This window comes from Rousettus aegyptiacus, unplaced genomic scaffold (assembly GCF_014176215.1).
Source record: "Rousettus aegyptiacus isolate mRouAeg1 unplaced genomic scaffold, mRouAeg1.p scaffold_m13_p_2, whole genome shotgun sequence".
Taxonomy (NCBI): domain Eukaryota; kingdom Metazoa; phylum Chordata; class Mammalia; order Chiroptera; family Pteropodidae; genus Rousettus; species Rousettus aegyptiacus.
In genome coordinates, this window is record NW_023416295.1 from 62,567,555 (window position 1) to 62,586,985 (window position 19,431).

At 36.5% G+C, this 19,431-nt stretch overlaps 1 protein-coding gene and 1 pseudogene across 1 annotated transcript in view; one reads left to right on the forward strand and one right to left on the reverse strand.

Moving 5' to 3' along the window:
* The window catches only part of NEB (nebulin), a 185,635-nt gene extending 168,101 nt beyond the window's left edge, over positions 1 to 17,534 (forward strand). Inside the window, exons 149-161 of the mRNA XM_016151113.2 lie at positions 1,007 to 1,099; positions 3,195 to 3,287; positions 3,795 to 3,887; positions 8,817 to 8,909; positions 10,574 to 10,666; positions 10,959 to 11,051; positions 11,383 to 11,475; positions 12,322 to 12,429; positions 12,536 to 12,719; positions 13,025 to 13,117; positions 14,046 to 14,198; positions 14,514 to 14,620; positions 16,770 to 17,534. Of these exons, the coding sequence (XP_016006599.2) occupies positions 1,007 to 1,099; positions 3,195 to 3,287; positions 3,795 to 3,887; positions 8,817 to 8,909; positions 10,574 to 10,666; positions 10,959 to 11,051; positions 11,383 to 11,475; positions 12,322 to 12,429; positions 12,536 to 12,719; positions 13,025 to 13,117; positions 14,046 to 14,198; positions 14,514 to 14,620; positions 16,770 to 16,943 (1,470 nt within the window). The 3' untranslated portion in view covers positions 16,944 to 17,534. The remainder of the gene's footprint in view (positions 1 to 1,006; positions 1,100 to 3,194; positions 3,288 to 3,794; positions 3,888 to 8,816; positions 8,910 to 10,573; positions 10,667 to 10,958; positions 11,052 to 11,382; positions 11,476 to 12,321; positions 12,430 to 12,535; positions 12,720 to 13,024; positions 13,118 to 14,045; positions 14,199 to 14,513; positions 14,621 to 16,769) is intronic.
* On the reverse strand, positions 5,942 to 6,078 carry LOC118614104 (annotated as a pseudogene).
* Positions 17,535 to 19,431: the final 1,897 nt, after the last annotated feature.

Sequence of the window (19,431 nt, forward strand, 5' to 3'; positions counted from 1 at the left end):
GCACTCAAAACCTTTGTCACCAGAGGCAGCTTAAGTTGCTAAAAATTGGAGCCTGTGGCTAGGGTCATCTCACAGTCTCTTTGACTATGGCACTTTACATGAAAGGAAGATCAATATGGTAAACAAAGAGGCCTGTGTCGGGTAAACCGGAGCAGGATAGTAGTTAAAGTGGAGAAAGAAACAAAACAAACTAAAACAAAAGTACATTTTATTCAGGACTATTACAATGTAGGAGAGAAGAGATCTCAGTATGGAACTGGACTCAGTTTCAAATACAGCAAGGAAAAGTGAGAATTTATAGCTGGGGAATGGGGAGTGGGAGTGGGCTCGGGTGGAGAGAGGATCAGTGGATGGAAAATTATTCAGTGAAAAATTCAGGGGTAACGAGGCCTGTGGCTAAACCCACCTAACAGGATTCTTTCTGGGGAAAGGCTGGGGTGGTTAGACTTCACTTGGGGATAGTGAAGGATTAGGAATTTGGTCAGATATCGAGGATGATAAGATATCGAGGGTGGGGCATTCTGGCTAAACTGACTTACCAGGATTCTTGCTAAAATTGGACAATGCAAAGACGGACACCAAAGTTCAAAAGTCAATGCCTAATTGGAAAGAGTAGTTAGAGGAACCTGACTAAAATTTGATCAAGGAGAGACTTTTTGTCACTTGTAAGAAAATAAAATATGTTAGAATCAAAGAAACCTTCCTGGATATGTGTGTGTGAATGTATCTGTCTTCGTCAAACAAACTGTTAGGTATGAAAACACGGGACTACACAGGAAAGTCAAGGGCCAACAGCTGAAGTATAGACCCCTGCCCTTACCCCACCGCCAGAAAGATGAGAGAGTAATCAAGTGTCCTTGTCCTTGGCATCGTTCTCCTCTGACCCAATATTAGAATGTGGCTGTGTTCAAACTAAGGATAGAGCTTGTGCTATTTTATTGCGATTTTTTTAATTGTGGGGCTACTAACTAAACACATGCATATGTTCCCCTTTTTATATCTGCAGGTGAAATACAAGGAAGCAATTGGACAAGGGACGCCAATCCCAGACCTGCCAGAAGTGAAACGTGTCAAAGAGACTCAGAAGCACATTAGCTCGGTAGTAGCCCATACGCTCAGCATGCGTCTGTGCAGCCAGCACCCTTGCCTGCTGCCTGGCTCCGCCTTGCCCCTGCTTCCGCTACCAGGGGCTTCCTGTGCCTTGGGGGTGGCGTGAATCCTTCTTTGGTCCTGAGAGGGGCACTGCAGCTTGCAAAAGTAGATTAAGACACCTCTGTCTTCAAATGATCAAGGAGCAGAAGGACTTTGGCTTCTTGATTAATCATCACACCTGCAGTTTCTAAAGTAAAATGTGTGGACAGTAGTAGTAAGGTTACTAAGATGATCTCTAGTTAACCAAAAGCAAATACACACTAATGGTTTTTTGCTATTTTATTTTTTTTATCTTATTTTTATTATGGTGACATTGGTTAACAAAATCCAGTAAGTTTCAGGTGTACAATTCAACAGTAAGGCATATATATATGTATACACACACACACACATACATACATACACACATATATACATATACACACATATAAATAAATAAATATAGACATATACACATATATACATATATACATTTATATATATACATATATATAAATGTAAAAGAAATATAAAATAAATATATATTCATATCCATATACACGAATGCATATGTGTATATCTCAGGATGTTCTCCACCTTCCAGAAGACACTAGACACTTGTGAAGTCTCCTCAGCCTTCTCCCTTCCCTTGCAAGATTTCTTGTCCTGTAGCCTCTGCCTAAATGCAGTGCATGTTTAAGGTGCTGGCTGTCCTCCACCCACAAGGGTGTATTGTACGTTAAGCTGCTAACAGGAGTTTTGGGCACCTGTGAGCAGTGTGTGTATGTAGTGGGAGGAGGGGCGGTGTCTTCCACATCTGAAATATCAGGTTAGTTCACATTTTCCTGATTGTCTGTTCAGCTAGCCGCGCCCATGTCTACACACACACACACACACACACACACACATACACACACACACTTTTCTCATCCATAAGCAGATTCTAAGCAATTGCTGGATACTAGCAAGAGATTGTATTAAGTTTGGGAAATAGCTTATGGCCAATAAAAGGTGAGAACTTTGTTCTCAGAGAATTCTCCTGGGCCTTGGAAGACTGAACTTTAATCTCCATTAGATGACATTTGTTATTTCTCTTGCATGTCATTTGTATTACTTAGACTCATTCTCTTTTCACTCCCTGCTTACCTTCTGACTTCCTGGTGGTACAAACATTACATTTAGAGTTTTCTGTCTACGAATCCAAGAAAACTAGCCCTTAGCTCCTTTGTCGCCTTTGATTGCAAGTCCCTGTATTTCTCTGATTTTATTATGTTCTGCTGTTTGCAATCGCTTCTGCTGCCTTGCTGGGTAAAGAAATGCAACTTTGTACCAAGACAGTAGATCTTTAATGATCTTTAAAAATTTTCTAGCAAAACAAAAATATCCACACTAGTTTATCAGTGATTTTAGAAATTCATTTGTGACACAAACCTCTAGGTTTTTTGTGTAGCTTCCATCCCAGGCTCTAGTACACCATAGAATATATCCACTTAAAAAGAGTTTATTCACTCCTTTAGGCTGCAAATTCTTAATGTTCAGAGGGAAGGAGGCAAAAATAAACTGTCTCTTCACATTAATGGTACCTATGAACAAGGGGTCAGCTAGGAATTTTCTGGTAGAAGATACAAGAAAAACAAAATTCTCAATAACGTTGAAGAAATACAGTTTTATGTGCTCAGAAAATTTTAAATCAAGCAACTTATTTATTACATAAAACAGGTTTATTGTGGATTTACTATACTAAAGATACTAATACAAGATGTTATAAAGCGGAGAAATTTTTCTTATTGTTGAATTTATTACTACTATTTAATGCATTTTAGAAATGTACTAAGTGTTGACGATAGAAAATGCATAATTTAGTATATGATTTTCAAGATAGTAAAATTACTACTTTGAAAAGAGGTAAGTATTTGTGGATTTTTTTTCCCTTATTTTCTTGAGTGTCATATTTGGAAGTGAGATTGTTGTTATGAGTTTCCACCAAATAGCACGCATGTAGCTGTAATCCAAGGATTCGTGGTCATTTTTACCTCTTTGGGTATTCTAATTATCTCCTACAGGTTATGTACAAAGAAAACTTGGGAACAGGCATTCCAACCTCTGTCACTCCAGAGATTGAGAGAGTCAAACGCAATCAAGAGAACTTTAGCTCGGTATTTATAAATACATCAAATAAGAAATTCCATTTCCCATTTTTAAAAAAATTACCAGAATAACCCATCATCCTTTTTTTAAAAGTAACATCTTAATAACAATTCTCTGTGTGCGCGTGTGTGTGTGTGTGTGTGTGTGTATATTATTACCTGGCCAAAACCATCTGGACTTATACAAAGTGTTTCACTTTTCTGATGGTCCTTTAACACTTTCAGTGACTGACAAGTACATAGATATAAAATACTGTTAGTAAAATTAACATGAGATTCCTCATCATTATACTCATATCCTATAACTCAATGCTTTCCACTTTATTTTTTCATTCCCAGAATTAGCATCGTAGCGTTCATTAAAATTGTGAAGTAAAAAGTAAAAGCACTTTCCTTACTAAACGTTATCCACTAAAAAACTCCCCCCTCACACACACCCTTGCCTTTAAATTTCTCCCTTGCTTAATCTTTGTACTCATTTTGAGTGTCTTCTGGGTACTTTCTTGTATCTCACAGGTTTTGTACAAAGAAAATTTGGGGAAAGGAACCCCAACACCTATCACTCCAGAGATGGAGAGAGTCAAACGCAATCAAGAGAACTTTAGCTCGGTATTTATTAGGGGATGAAAACTAAAATCCCTTAATTCTTATTTAAAATAATATTTTAACACATTACAAACATCGGATTTTTCTTCCTATAAAATTACTAAATTTATATAATGAAAATAATGATACCAAATATTACCTAAGTTTCCGAACCAAATGTAATTTTGTATTTACTTTAGTTCTGGTGTGAAATTTTAACTCTTGTTTTCCCTAAAACATAGCTATTGATCACTTTCCTTAAATGCCTATAATACTCAGTGTTTCCTTCCTCATATCCTTCTTGAATAACAATAGGTGTTTCTAACTGGTGTGGCACAGTCAAAAGTAAAATCTAACACTCCTTCTAGAAAGGTCAATGTTAATTAGAATTGTACTGGTATTTATTCTGGCTCTGTTTGATGTTTTCGTGTTTGCAACTTTTCTTAAAAGAATGTGATTCTTAAACATTTTCATTCAAAAAACAACGTAGTAATTCATAGTAACTCAGAAATATAAATTTCCTTGACTCAGCTATTTTTGTATACCATGCAAGATATAATTGAGCTTTCCTTTGGAATAAGATCATTGAAAGCTAATATTTGTTTAGCTTTTAATATTTGGTAATATTTATTTTATTTTCCCAAACCTACCTACCTCTTTCTCTCTCTCGCTCTCTCTCTCTCTCTCAATCTTTTTCACTCTTTTTCTCTTGGTTCCCTAATTTAGAGTTACCAACAACTTATTATGGATATTAATTACAATTAACTTGAATGCTATTTGGAAAGGCCTAATTCTCTGTCTTTGAGAGAAGGCCTATATAAATAAGTGATTCCTACCTGCAGCCTGGCAGTTGTGTCTGTATTAATGTCACTTAGGGACAGACATCACACTGAGTGTGACTATATGTTCAAAGATTGTCTATAGATGTTCTGTTCCTTAAAGTTATTTAGACTTATTTTATGTAATTATGAAAGCAAATATAGTTTTAGAGATTATTTTAAAGGTTAAGTTTACCTAAAAGATGGGCCCAGGTTGATTTGATTGTTGGTTTTGTACACACAGATTTTATACAAAGAGAATTTGAGCAAGGGGACCCCTCTACCTGTCACTCCTGAGATGGAGCGAGTCAAACGCAATCAAGAAAACTTTAGCTCGGTATTTGGCAGAAAGCTCCTTTAACTCCATATTAAAATAATAATAATAACTTTCTATAAAACCAAACTTCTCACTATGAGTCTCTTTAAAATAATCAACTTAACAAATTCTGTATTTTAAAAAAAAAACAAAACAAAACTCATCAACTACATTGTTCTGTTTTCCAGATCTTTAACTACCATTTGATTCTAATGTTTTATACTTTCCATAATAGTCCCTTAAAACTTTTAATTTGTTCCTTTCTTTCTCTATTCACCTTTCATGTTACTACTGGGACTTTTGAAGTTAACTGATGTTCAGAAAAAAACCAAATACTGTAGCTCTTATTTACTTTTTTTGGAACTCTTTTTATTCTATGTTTCTAGGTTATCATTGCAGGAAAAGACACAGGATCAAGTCCACGTGTAGAAACAGTGGTTCTTGAACAGATCGGATCTAGCGATCTTAACACAGATCCTATCTGGATAAACAGATGTATGGGAAAAGAAAATTTCTCAGTAGCAGAACCCAAAGCCATCTCAACTTGATGCTTGAAACAAACCATTCCATGAATAGAAATCTAGACCATCTGATTTTTTTTTTAAATACACAAATCAGATCATAAACTTATAGTTAATGTTTTCTCTTGCATTATTATCGTTGCTAAAAACTTCTGTCGTCCTCAAGGAGTCTGCCAAAACTTCTATATAAGAATCTTAGATTCAGATCTAAAATTCTGAATCAAATCTAATCAAATATCATTACGAAAACTTAGCTGGATTTATTTTGGGAGGTGAGGTAGAAGGAAGTTTGATCCAAAATGTGTTTTTATTTTATTTATATATTTATTTTTATTTATTTTTTTTAGGCGAGGCAACCCTTGGTTGACCTCACAGATTGCAAGGACCTTGTCAGCTTACAACCCCTTATTTTTTTATTTTTTACTCCTACAGCACTTGGTCTTCCTAGGTGGTCTCCCATCCAAGTACTAACCAGGCCCGACCCTGCTTAGCTTCCAAGATTAGATGGGCTTCCAAGATTAGATGGGATCAGGCTTGTTCAGGGTGGCATGGCCATAGATCAAAATGTGTTTTTAATTGTCACTTTAAATATTTTCTTAAATTTTAGTTCTTTCACATAATCAGTAACTTTTTTTGGTCCCACTGTCTTTTTGTTTTGTTATGTTTTCCTTTGTTTTTGTTTTGTTATGTTTTCCTCTTCACTAACAACCTTTTGATTTTGTTAAATTTTCAATATAAATTAATATTATATTTGGAGTGTTATTCACTGTTTTCTCTGTGGGTTTATTACTATCTTTTCTTCTTTTAGAAAGGTTTTCATTAATTTTCAAAATTATTTTTAATTATTTCCTTTTATATTAAAGTAAGTATATCATTATTTATATCTACTTGAGATCTTATTAACCCTGATAATCCTAAATAATTTCTTTCATTTTTTTCCCTAAGAAACCACTTAATGTTAATTTTTACACAACTTGCACTTAGACAAAATTGTCCAGTGATGCATAGAACCTTCATGGTACTATGGGAAATAAACAGTACTATGTGTTAAAATATTGACTTTTAGACTCGACCACATCTACAATGTGAATTTACTCATAAAGACCAATTCTGCCATATTGCATAGATTTAGCCTGGGGTTTTAAATATCGCTATTCTGTAAAACGGATGTTCTTTGTAGGGAAAATAAATATTTGCTAATCTAATTTACAAATTATCTTTCTATTGTACACTAAGCATTTTAGTGCTTTTATGAAGTTATTCATATTATGAAAGTATTCATATTTTCCCCTTTATTTTCTGTTACATGAAACAATATTTCATATATGAGTTAGACTAAAAGTTGAATATTAAATACACTGGTGCTTAAGCTACATGTTCTCATGCAGATCTGTGCTTGAAAAGACAGGTTGACTTGGTGAATTTGTCTTTCCTGTTTGATGTTTGTTGTCTTATGCTAGATTCCCTACCAGACAGGGAAAAGGCTGTTTTGACTGCTCTTTGTTTTTTCTGGATGCTTTCTTATGTTGTGCAGGTGTTATATAAAGAGAACCTCGGGAAAGGGATCCCGATTCCCATCACTCCAGAGATGGAGAGAGTCAAACACAATCAAGAAAACTTTAGTTCGGTATTTAAAAGAGAAAAGAAAATCCCTTAACTATTTTTAAGACATTTTAAAAACATTAATGGCTATATTTTAAAATCTAATCAACTTATCCCAATAAAACTTGTGACACGTCTTGTTCCCAACTTAATGCTCCATTTCCTATGATTAGTTTCCCCATTTCATTTAAACATTAATCACTCGACTTAAAAAAAAAAAAAAAAAGTGTTCAGTATTATAGTCCAGCCTTTAAAAGCATAACATTCTCAGTGTCTAAACATCCACATTTATCTTGCTTTGGCAAATTTGATCTCAACATAAGCTTACAAAAGTTTATTCTGCAACAATCAAACTGTTTGCCTCGCTTCCTATTTTAACTTTCTCTGTCCCTATGGTATTTGTACAGATATTTTCAAGTTTCTTTTCTTTTTCTTTTTTTCCTTTTTTTTTTATTTTAGCATCCTGTCATTGCTCTCCATTTGGCTTAAAAATAATTAATTCTTCCCAATATGTTCACCTAAACTAAAAATTAAATACTTGAACTTCTTTTGAAAACCAGCAAAAGAAGGTGTATGCATACGTATCTTCCTATCTGCAATGTTTATAAAACCCAAATACCCTTACGTGGTTTATTAATAACATTTCCAAATCAAAAATAGCTTCCTTGGTTCACTTTCTGTCTCATGCCCTTTTTTCTCTTCTCCTCATAACAACCTGGGAAGGGCTAATTAATCCCTTTTATAGTGCTCTCCATTGCTCAGCGCTGCAGCGAGTAGTTCAAACAACACAAATAATAAAACTTCCTTTTCCTATCTCTTAGTTTTTGCTGCTCTTTCCGCATTACCTTGCTTCTAAAAATGTCTCTAGGCTCGTATAGGTTGGATCTAGAAACTGGTGGAATTTCCCTTCCTCTAACTCACTCTGTTCCTCTTTGCCCTTCTGCGCCCAGCTGCTCCACGGTGGGGGGGAAAGTAGCTGATTGCTTTTTGTTCTGGATGCTTTCTTATCATACAGGTTCTATACAAAGAAAACCTGGGCACAGGAATTCCAGTTTCCATCACTCCTGAGATGCAGAGAGTCAAACACAATCAAGAAAACCTTAGCTCGGTATTTTGGAGAGGAAGGGAAAAGAAGATGCCATTTAACCTCATAATTAAATTGATACTAAATATTTATTCTTTTTTTTAGATCCATTTCCCTTCCTTTGCTTCTAATATACCCCACTTAGCTAAAGGACATATGTAGTCTTACATTTCTGTGATACTACTATTGGTTCTATTTTTTTTTTTTTTTTTTGGTTAATTCTGATTTCTGTTCCATCTGGTATTTTAAAATGTTTCTTTTTTAACCATTTGTCTTTTAGTTTGCTTGGATAACAACAAAATTGAGTTCTAACAATCTTAAATCCCCATGTGATTATTTAGGAGGCATCGTGCTCATAGAAATGAAAAAATAACATGGATAACACCAACAGCCCTCTCCTAGCAGCTGAGGTCCTTGGCTCCCTAGAGAGTATCTCCCCATCCCAAGAGTGGCTGCCATTAAAATAGTTTGTGGCATCTTGTCAGTATATAACACCTGGCTTCTTGGACTTCTGTGTCTTTTGGTAACGAAGAAGTTGAACTCACCCTTAAAACTCACAACAAATGAAATGTTACTTATGGTTGTTTTTCTGGATGCTTTCTCATCACACAGGTGTTATACAAAGAAAACATGGGCAAGGGAACCCCTCTACCTGTCACTCCAGAGATGGAGAGAGTCAAACACAATCAAGAAAATATTAGCTCGGTACTTTGGCAAGAAAAGGACAAAACTACTTCTTTAATGATTTAAAATAATACATATTAATCCTACTTCTTAAAAACAACTTAAATTTTGTGAATTTCTTTATCACAATTATCCTTTTTTCTTATAGGGCTGCTTCTAGCCTTAACTCCAAAATAACAAAATTGCTTTAATCTATAATTTAAAATTCTAATATCCAGGAAGTAACAGATTTTCCAATAAAACATTATTTTGCTTATCTCTTCCCAAACTTACTCTCTATCCACCAGCCCCAGGGTCTCTTTGTTTTCAGTACTCTTGAAATTTGAGGTGGGGGAGGGGTGGCCTAGTAGGTGTAATGGGGCTCTTTCTGGAACATTGCAGTTGTGATTTTGTTGTGTTTTTGCAACTATGACTTTATGTTCTAATCTACTCTGTCAGGTTCAGACAAAGAGACCTTGGGAGAAATAACCTCTGATCCTGTCCTTCAGGAATAATGACATAAATTTAGTTTCAGTAGTGGGTTTGACAAATGATTATCAATTTACTTAAAAAGGAACATATCATTTGAACTGTTTTTCATTTTACCAATTTTAGTTCTTTTTGTTCTTTTTGTCTTTATCAAGGGCTTTAACTGCTAACTTAGCAAATGATTTCCTGTAAGCGTGTGCTCTGTGATATTATATACGTTGATAAATTACCTGGAGCTTAGGGTTTGTGTCGAGATGACTTCAGCTTATGTAATAAAGAACCCTGTGGTCCTCCATGCCAGCACTGTCTATGAGTTTCTCTAATAGTTGAGCACAGTGCTGCTAAAACTTCAGGGTGCACCAGAATTACCTGCAGGGGTTGTGAAACCAGATTACTGGGTCCTGCCTGCCCCAACAGTTTCTCATTCTGTAAGACTGGTGTGGGGCCAGAAAACGTGCATTTCTAGCAAGTTCTCAGTTGATGTTGACCCCACTGTCCAGGGACCCCACTTTGGAGAATACCACTTTAACAGAATTCTTTCTCTTAATTGGCGTTTCTCAAACCTCTCATGTCCCTGAGAATGACTCTGAGGGGATACATAGAGGCTGAGGATTTGCCATGATGTGTTTCCATATGTTTTATTGATTTACTGTAATGGTGATATAATTGCTGAAAACATTGTTTCCTTACTGAGAAGTTTGATGTTCTCCTAAACTAAAGCAAGAGGCAGAACACAAATGACAGCAAGGGAAAAAGGAGGGGATAAATCCTTTGGTTGTTTAAGGGCCCACGATTTTACTGATGTGTCTAGAAGAGTTTAAGCCCTGCAAAAGGTCTCATCTCTTGCTGCTAAACCAGGAGCAGCCTCCACCTTCTCCGTGGTGTTCCAGCCCAGGCACCTAAGTCCTGTTCAGATGATCTGACAGGGACTTGAAATTCATAGACGAGGGTTGCGTGCAGGAGGTCCCTCATGCTTTCGGGCACAATGCAGTTCTGCCTTGCAGGCTGCAATGCTTTTAGGGTAGGGTCCTACACTGGAAATGTGTGTCTTGTAACTACATCAACTACCTTTGGAAGCATATTCGTTTCCATCTAACCTCACCACCCCAATCGTTTGGCACTCTGCCTTCCTAACAGATGATCTATTCCGTTTAATCTTTTGGTAACTGTAATTCTTTTTTTCTTTTTGGCTTTTTGAATCCATTGGCTTCACATAGGTTTTGTACAAAGAAAATGTGGGAAAAGGCACCCCAACCCCTGTCACTCCAGAGATGCAGAGAGTCAAACGCAATCAAGAGAACATTAGCTCGGTATTGTCTCAGGAAACAAAAGTGCTTTTAATTTTGCAAAGTAACACATGCAATTTGGCCTGCTCCTAACTCAATCCCAGGTTTAAAATGAACAAAATGCTAGTTTTTTGACTCTCTAAATGACATACTACACTTAGCATTGCTATTAACCGTTTTTTAAGCTTTCTTCTCGAGAGCTATTCTTGCTAATAGTAATAGATTAAACATGGAGCTTTCTCCCCTAAATCGCATTATATATAATAGCCTGAAAATTGCCTCCTAGTGACTTTAGGTCCAACTTTGTATCTCACAGGTGTTATACAAAGAGAACCTGGGGAAAGCGACCCCCACACCCTTGACTCCTGAGATGGAAAGAGTCAAACGCAATCAAGAAAACTTTAGCTCGGTATTTCAGAGAGAGAAAAAGAAATCGTTATACTTTTAACAAGCCTGGCAAACATGGTTATACCACTAATTTATCTCACAGTTTTCCCAAAACTTTTATCTTTTAAAATTCTCCTTTACCCACTTAAGACAACAAACCAACCCCTCCAGCCTAAACTGATTTTACTTCTTTCTTCATCTTTTGCTTTATGCAATAACATTTTAATGGCTTTATTTTCCTGAGGTGTTCCTTACAGAGTGTGATATAATCGAGCCATAACACCTGCTAGGTGATGTTTTTCAGAACTGGGTTTCTGCTCTCTGATGTCTGGATGCTCTCTTCGCTCCTTTAGGTATTGTACAAAGAAAATATGAGAAAAGCAACTCCAACGCCTGTTACTCCAGAGATGGAGAGAGCTAAGCGCAACCAAGAAAACATTAGCTCGGTATTTTCTAGGATTAAAAAAGAGAAATGCGACGACTTGGGCAATAACATTTTAACATCATAGAAACATGTCTTTTTCATTCAACTGAAAACCTCACTAAAATGCAACATCTTGGAAAATAACATTTTAACACCATAAAAATGTGCATTTACTTGTTCAACTGAATATTTTCACTAAAATTAACACAATTGTGCATTTAAATTCCAAATGATCCTACTTCGACATAAGTTAATTGCCGGTGTTCCCTCCCTTCTTACGTTAGCTGAGGTGGTCTTCCGTAACCAAGTGTAACAAATTGACTTCTAACATCTTCAGCTCTCCTTCATGTGTAAGGTACTCTACGAAACAAGGAATACTCTGAAATGGATGCTTTCTTTGTTTTTGATGTTTTGGGTTTTTCATGTCTGGAAGACTGTGATTTCTGTATTTGCATATTGGTTTACAAAGTCTGGACATGAAAACTGATCACTTATTTTAAAGCGTAGTTCTTTCAAATGTCAGTATCACATTTAGCCCCAAATACCATCCAATATTCTAGTGCTACCATTCCAAACAAATTCAAAAGACCACTTTCTTCCCTTTTCTTTCAAAATTATATTGTGTCCCTTCTCCTTTGAAAATGAAAGTTTCATTTTCAAAGTCAAAACAAATCCTTTCTCTCCAGATTTGAGCCCTGCCTATCCATCCTCATGCTAACCTGTTCCACTGTTTGTCACGGGTTTTGCTGGGTCCTTCCAGTTCACTTGAGCTTCCCAATTTTCATCTATATCTGTTGGAAAGGTCTGGAGGCTTCAGAATTAAGACACTTCCATGACCTGTACCCATTCATGGTCTCTCCTCCGTCAGGTTCTTTATTCTGATAGCTTCCGGAAACAAATACAAGGCAAAGCTGCCTACGTCTTGGACACCCCAGAGATGAGGCGAGTGAGGGAGACCCAGCGCCACATCTCAACGGTGAGTTGGGAATTCTTTAGGCTTGGTTGGCCGGCCCGTGGGAACACATGAGAAAGGAAATGATGACACCATGACATTTTCATGAAGTGAATTCCTGAAATTTCAGGTGAAATATCATGAGGACTTTGAGAAACACAAGGGCTGCTTCACACCAGTGGTGACAGATCCTATCACTGAACGAGTAAAGAAGAACACACAGGACTTCAGTGACATTAACTACCGAGGAATTCAGAGAAAAGTGGTAGAAATGGAACAAAAACGGAATGAGCAAGATCAGGAAACTATTACAGGTAACTGATCCCTAGGTGGGGATATCAACTTAAGGGGTACAGAAGAACGAAAGTGACCTCATCTTTACCAAGGCAAAGGATAAAAGACCTCAATCTGTGTTTTCATTATGTGTAAAAGAAAACCTCTATTATTTCATAGTTTGCAAAGCTGACATCTCTTCTGCCTTAATCTCCTATGAGAAGGCATGACTAGAACCTAAGCTAAATTAGTGTTATTTAATCCTCCTGTGATTAAGTTTGTACCTTAGTTTCCAAGTTACTGAAAGTCCAAGAACATCTGTTCTGATCCTTAATCTCACTTTCAGGTTTACGTGTCTGGCGTACTAATCCTGGCTCCGTTTTTGACTACGACCCAGCAGAAGACAACATTCAATCCCGAAGCTTACACATGCTTAATGGTATGTTATGACACAAAAGGCTTAGGACAAAGGTGTCACCATTTCGCGAGCTAGGTCGATGACTTTCAGTCTCCGAAGTTTTTCACTTCCTGAGTTGCCCCTTCAACATGAAAATACCTCCATGACTAATGCACCAAACTCATTTTCTAGATAAGTTTAAGTTAGGGGAAGATTGTTTCCCTGCCCCAGTGTAAGTTTCCTTCAGGCCCTATTATTATATTTTTCCTTGTGAAAAAATTTGGAGATCTTTCTGTTGGAGAAATAATAAGAATAACAATAATACACAGGCAAAGGGAAGAGAATGGATTTGACCTTTAGCAACTTTCTGCGCTCTCTTATGTCTAGGAAGATTAGTCATTCAACAAAAGAGGCTGCATGCCTTTATGCCTTCTATTCATGTTAAAAAATAAAATAACACATAATGCCTGTCCTCAAAGGATTTATACTCTAGCCTACTGATGAGAAGAGATGAGCAAATCAGTGGTTACACGCTGACAGTGCAATTTTAAAGGTTTGTACACGCATCGTGGGAATAAAGAGAAAGGACACCTAACTGATTTGGAAGTTAGGGAGGACTTTCTGGAGAAGTCAAAGGTGGAGTTTGAATGTGAATATTACTATCTGTTCGTTTTTGGTGAGCCAGGAAAATGGGCCAGGTGGAGGAAAGGTGTGTTCTCAAGGCCAGACTCTGGGACTGGGAGCCTGGCTATACCACTTGTTACCTGCCCTTCAGTAATTTACTTAAACTCTTATCTGGAAAATGAGGATGACACCATATGTCATAAGAGTTTTGAGAGTTTCATCCATGGAAATCTACTTAAGACTTTGCTAGATATCAAACAAAAACCAACTAGGATTCAATTACTGTTGGGCATTAACTGCCATTGAAGTCTGTCTCTGTTCCCTCTCACAATCTCATCTCCCCCAGCCCAAGCTCAGCGCCGGAGCCGGGAGCAGTCGCGATCGGCCAGCGCACTGAGCATCAGTGGTGGCGAGGAGAAGTCCGAGCACTCAGAAGGGGCGGACCACCACCTGTCCACCTACAGCGATGGTGGCGTCTTTTTCTCTGCAACTTCAGCAGGTACAAGTGGATGGCACTGACTCTGACAGCCATGGCCGGCCAGCTCACTGGCAGTTACTGTAAGAGAAGCTTTGAGTGACAAAACAAACAAAACAAAAAAACAAAAACAAAAAAAACAAAACAGATCTTTCTAATGAGAAAAGACTAGAATTGTGGAGAGGTACATGAATTAGATGTTTCATTTTCATTCCTCTCTTCCTGGAAATCATTCTTTTTAAATTGGCAGGAAAGGCAGCACTGCTCAGCTGCTAAAGGCAGATTAAATGATGTCTAGCTATCTTTTTTCTCATAAATGACGTTTTTCTTTCCTTTAAGCTTACAAACATGCAAAAACTACAGAGCTCCCCCAGCAACGATCGTCTTCAGTCGCCACCCAGCAGACAACAGTGTCCTCTATCCCATCTCACCCATCTACTGCTGGAGTAAGTCGATAATTAAGAACTTCTCAAATCATTCTTATTTTTTCGATATGTGCAAAAATGATTAAAGGTATTGTGTTCCCTTTTTTTGATTTTGTTTCTGAACCAAATCTTCTAAATTATATAATCTCTTTTACTGTGCCTCTTAGGTTAACGTTAAAAGTAATATCAGAAAGCTTTCATTACTAAACTCAAACTAATTAAAAAGCATTATTCAGTGATAATGCAAATGATAATTTTGGGTGCTTTGGTCTCATTCAGTATCATAAACTAAAACATTTTCTGCTTGGAATCATTTTTCAAGAATATAAATATGTATGCACATGTCACACATATAAACATGTCATATCTTAGCTTCTGCTATTAATATGTATTGAAGAATTAAGTCAAATCATGGTCACAGTTCACCAGACTACTTTAAAACTCTTAATTTAAGACCTGGATCTTACTCATAAGATCAAAAAAACATAATTCTGTAGGATTCAAATAAACAATATTTGTATGAAGAAAATTATGTTTACTAAAAGACATAAGTGGTGATCTAAATAAGTATTGAGATCCATTATATTTCAGGAAGAGAAGCTGGTAAAGTTGTCATCTCTCCTAAAACAAATTCATAAATTCAAAGCATTTCAATCAAAATCCCAATAGCACTTTAAAATTTTTGTATATTAATCCTCAAATTTATTTGAAAAAAAATGCAAGAATAACCAAGTAAATTTTGAAAATGACAAATAGGAAAAGATTTAACCATATTAGAGCAAAACACATATAAAATTATTATAATTAAATATTGATTTAGCATGGAAATAGTTTTTTTAAAAAAGATGAAATCCAGAAATGGACCCTAAAATAATTATAAATTTGCAAATAGCAGGGGAAAAAAACAAAATTATAAATTACAACAGCACACTACTGGTATACTCCCAAATTCCCAAAGTGAGAGATACTGCAATATTGTATGGTTTTTCAAATTCTTCTCCAAAACACAGGATTGACCTCAAAAGATGGGGGTGGGGGGTGGAGGCCATATGTAGAATAAGTACATTCTTTTTTCACATAGACACATGTACATGGCTTTATAAACACATTATTAACATAATAAGTTCATCATTTGAAGTGTACAATTCCATTGATTTTTAGTTCCTTACAGAATTTACATAATTTACTTTTAGAACATTTTCATCACCAGATGGCTACAACCACTTGTACCCATCAGCAGTCACTCGCCATCCTGAGCCTCTCCCTCTACCCACCACCCAGTCCCAGGGATCCACTAATATACTTTCTTTCTCTACATATTTGCCCCTATATATTGACATTTTATATAAACGAAATCACAAATGTGTGTGGTCTTTCATGACTGGCTTCTTTTTCTTAATATTTTGAGGTTTGTCCATGTTGTATCATATATCAATACTTCCTTTTTATTACCAAATAATATTCTATTCTATGGAAATACCACTTTTTCTTTATCCATTCCTCTTGATGGGCCTTTGAGTTGTTTCCATTATTTAGCTGTTATGAATAATGCTGCTAATGAATGTGGGTGTACAAGTTATTGTATAAACATATGGTTTCATTCCTCTTGAGTATATGCCTAGGAGTGGCATTGCTGGGTCACATGATAACTCTGTTTAACGTGGGAAAAACTTCCAAAACTTGTAAAATGGCTGCACATTTTAAAGTCCCATCAGCAGTTTATGAAGGTTCTAATTTCTCCATATCCTTCCCAAACACCTGTTATGGACTGTCCTTTTGATTATCACCATTCTGATGTGTGAGTGAAAATGGTATCTCATTTGCATTTCCCTGATGGCTAATGATGTTGTGCATCCTTTCATGTACTTATTGGCTCTTCATATATCTCTTTTGGAGAATTCAAATCCTTTTTTTTGGGGGGGGGAGGGGATGGTACTAAGTTGTAGGGGTTCTTTACATATTCTGAGGAGTAATCTTTTACCAGATATATTTGCAAATATTTTCTCCTGTTTGTGAGTTGTCTTTTTACCTTCTGGGTAGTGACTGCACATTCTCTTTCGTGCAACTTAAATTTATGGAGTAAGTCATAAGAAACCTTGAAATTAGGTGTTCAGGTTAATCATTTCAAATCTAATTTATTTTTTCCTCTTTTTTCCATCTTCGTGAATAGAAAATCTTCCGTGCCATGTACGACTATATGGCTGCTGATGCAGATGAGGTGTCCTTCAAAGACGGAGATGCTATCGTAAATGTTCAAGCCATTGATGAAGGTTGGATGTATGGCACTGTGCAGAGGACCGGCAGGACCGGCATGCTCCCGGCCAACTACGTTGAAGCTATTTAAGCATTTCAAAGCATCGTGCCTGTCTACAGGGCCTATAAACTCTGCAGTCGGTAGTTTAGTTCAGACTCTCCACTTTTACCCAAGTTCTCAAGCTGCTTAATGGTTTTTCTGTCAATATGATTTATAGTTGTACCATCCTTTGTTTCTATATGAACCCAAATAATTCTCCAGTAAAAAAAGTTAACATCACTAATCTGTCCAGTTATGAAACTGGTTTATTTCCTCATTATTTTCTGGACTTGCAGATAAAAAGAGACATTAAACCCATAGGTTCATTATTTTTTAAATTCCCATTACTAAATTTTCCTTTGGGTTTTAAGATGTTTAATTTCAGAATAGACATTTAAAAAGTTTCTGCAATGTTACATTATTGCTGTACCAACCCAGTCTTTCTTCATTATGAAAATGTTTAACATAATTTTCTAAAACTAGGATTCTGAACATGTTAAACACATTAAAGAAAAATGGTGGATATTCACCTTTTCTTGCTTACCGAATGCTGATGCTTTTTATTTCTAATCCAGTTCTGAAGTTATAAAGCTGATAGTCAATATAAACTGGTGATAAGCTAGTAACCAATAAAATCTATAATTCTGCAACAAACACCACTGATGGAATGAGCCTCGTTTACTTTCAGTAAAAGTCTACAAAAAAAAAATAAAAATAAAAAATAAATTCAGTATAGCAAATACCTAATCCTAGACTTCATTTAAAAAATTAAACTTAAAAAAAAATGTACTGTGAAAAATGCACAAGCATAGACTTTCTCAGAACTCTAACCATACTTGTATTTAGCAAGCTTCCCTTAGGCTTAGCTTTAGTTTTAGAAAGAGTTGTAGGATCCAATCCTAACCTCAGGGGATCTTTCTGGTCTGTATCCAGTGGGCTTGGCAGTAGGTGGCCAGGCATTAAACAGGCAAAGGGGGGACTGCCAACCAATAACAGCTTAATGCTTTAGTTTTTGGAGTATCTTTTCTAAAAAGCAAAAAAATCTGTTCGTGTTCCTTTAGAACTGTACTAATCCTGCTGTCCTTAGACTTTTTAATGTGTCTCTCTCTCAGGCTTAGTGAGTACACCTGTATGCTAAGCACCGTGCAAAATGCTGGGTTTTGAGTGATGGGCAAGATACAGTTGGCATCCTTATGAAACTTACAAATCCAAAGAAAAGGCAGACCTTCTCCTAAGCACCCTAATGGTGGAGGAAATTGCCACTCCTTCCTCCCAAGTCAATCTTCACTTAAACTGGGTCAAAAATTTAGGTTAAACCGAGGAACAATCTCATTGTGCACTGGAGATGTTTTCCCTTAAACTTTGGGAACACTCAGAGTACTTGCTGTCTGTTAACGGTGTTTTTAATTTTGCAATTTACAATGCTGCCAAAGCATATAGTTGCTGTACAATGAAAAATAAACACACTTATCTTTTTTTTTTAAGCTTGAAAAAGTTTCAACATACACAAGAGAGAATCCTCCTGTACTCACCTCCTAGTTTTATCAACTCATGGTTAATCTTGCTCTCTCTCTACTCCACCAATGCCCTCTTCTCATTACCTTAAAGTTATTCCTCTTAATCACATTTCTTATTTATCACAATTGACACCTTAAAAACACTAACAATATCTAGTATTCAAACTTTCCTGTTCATCCAACCTTCTAGCCAACTGCTTGGGTCCTCATTTTTGTCAGTGGAGTGATACCAGGGAAGTCCTTTCCTTTATCGCGACCACCAGACAACTAAGGCTGCACAGAACCTCAGTGATTACTCACGTTAAGAGGCCATCAAAGAGCTAAATTACCTGAGTCAAAACTCAAAGCCATTCTCTTGATGACTTGCACTGTTTAACTTGATGCCAGTTCTTTCTTGTAAAATGTTTTTCATGCTACCCACCCTTTGCCACCAATTCTTATGTTGAAGACCTCACCCCTAGTGCCTCAGAATGTGACTGTTAATAGGGTCATTGCAGAAGTTATGAGTTCGCCATGGTGGCAACAGAACTGGTGCTTTTTAAAAGGGAAAATTTGGACAAATAGACACACAGATTATCATGCCAAGATGAAAACAGAGCTTGTGGTGATGTTTATATATGCTAGAAAAAAAAACAAAAATTCCCACAAATCACCAGAAGTTAGGTGAGAAGCACGGAACAGTCTTCCTCATACCTTTAGAAGGAACTAAACCTATCTCAGACTTCTAACCTTCAGAACTGTGAGACAGACACTCTGTGGCTATTACAGCTACCACAGTTAACTAATGTAGCGTCTTTCAACATCACCGAATCTATTTTTTAAATTTAAAAATATGGATTTAAAAGTGTGTGGAACCCATAAACTGAATAAAACAGAACCTATGGTTAAAAACAGGCTACAAAAGGGGGAAAGAATAAGAATGGTTCCTGTGTTTCTGGGATTCAATGTTCACTCTAAGTTGGTATTTAGATTACACTATTCGTACTCATTTCAGGTCGCACTATAATAAAACGAAAAACCAA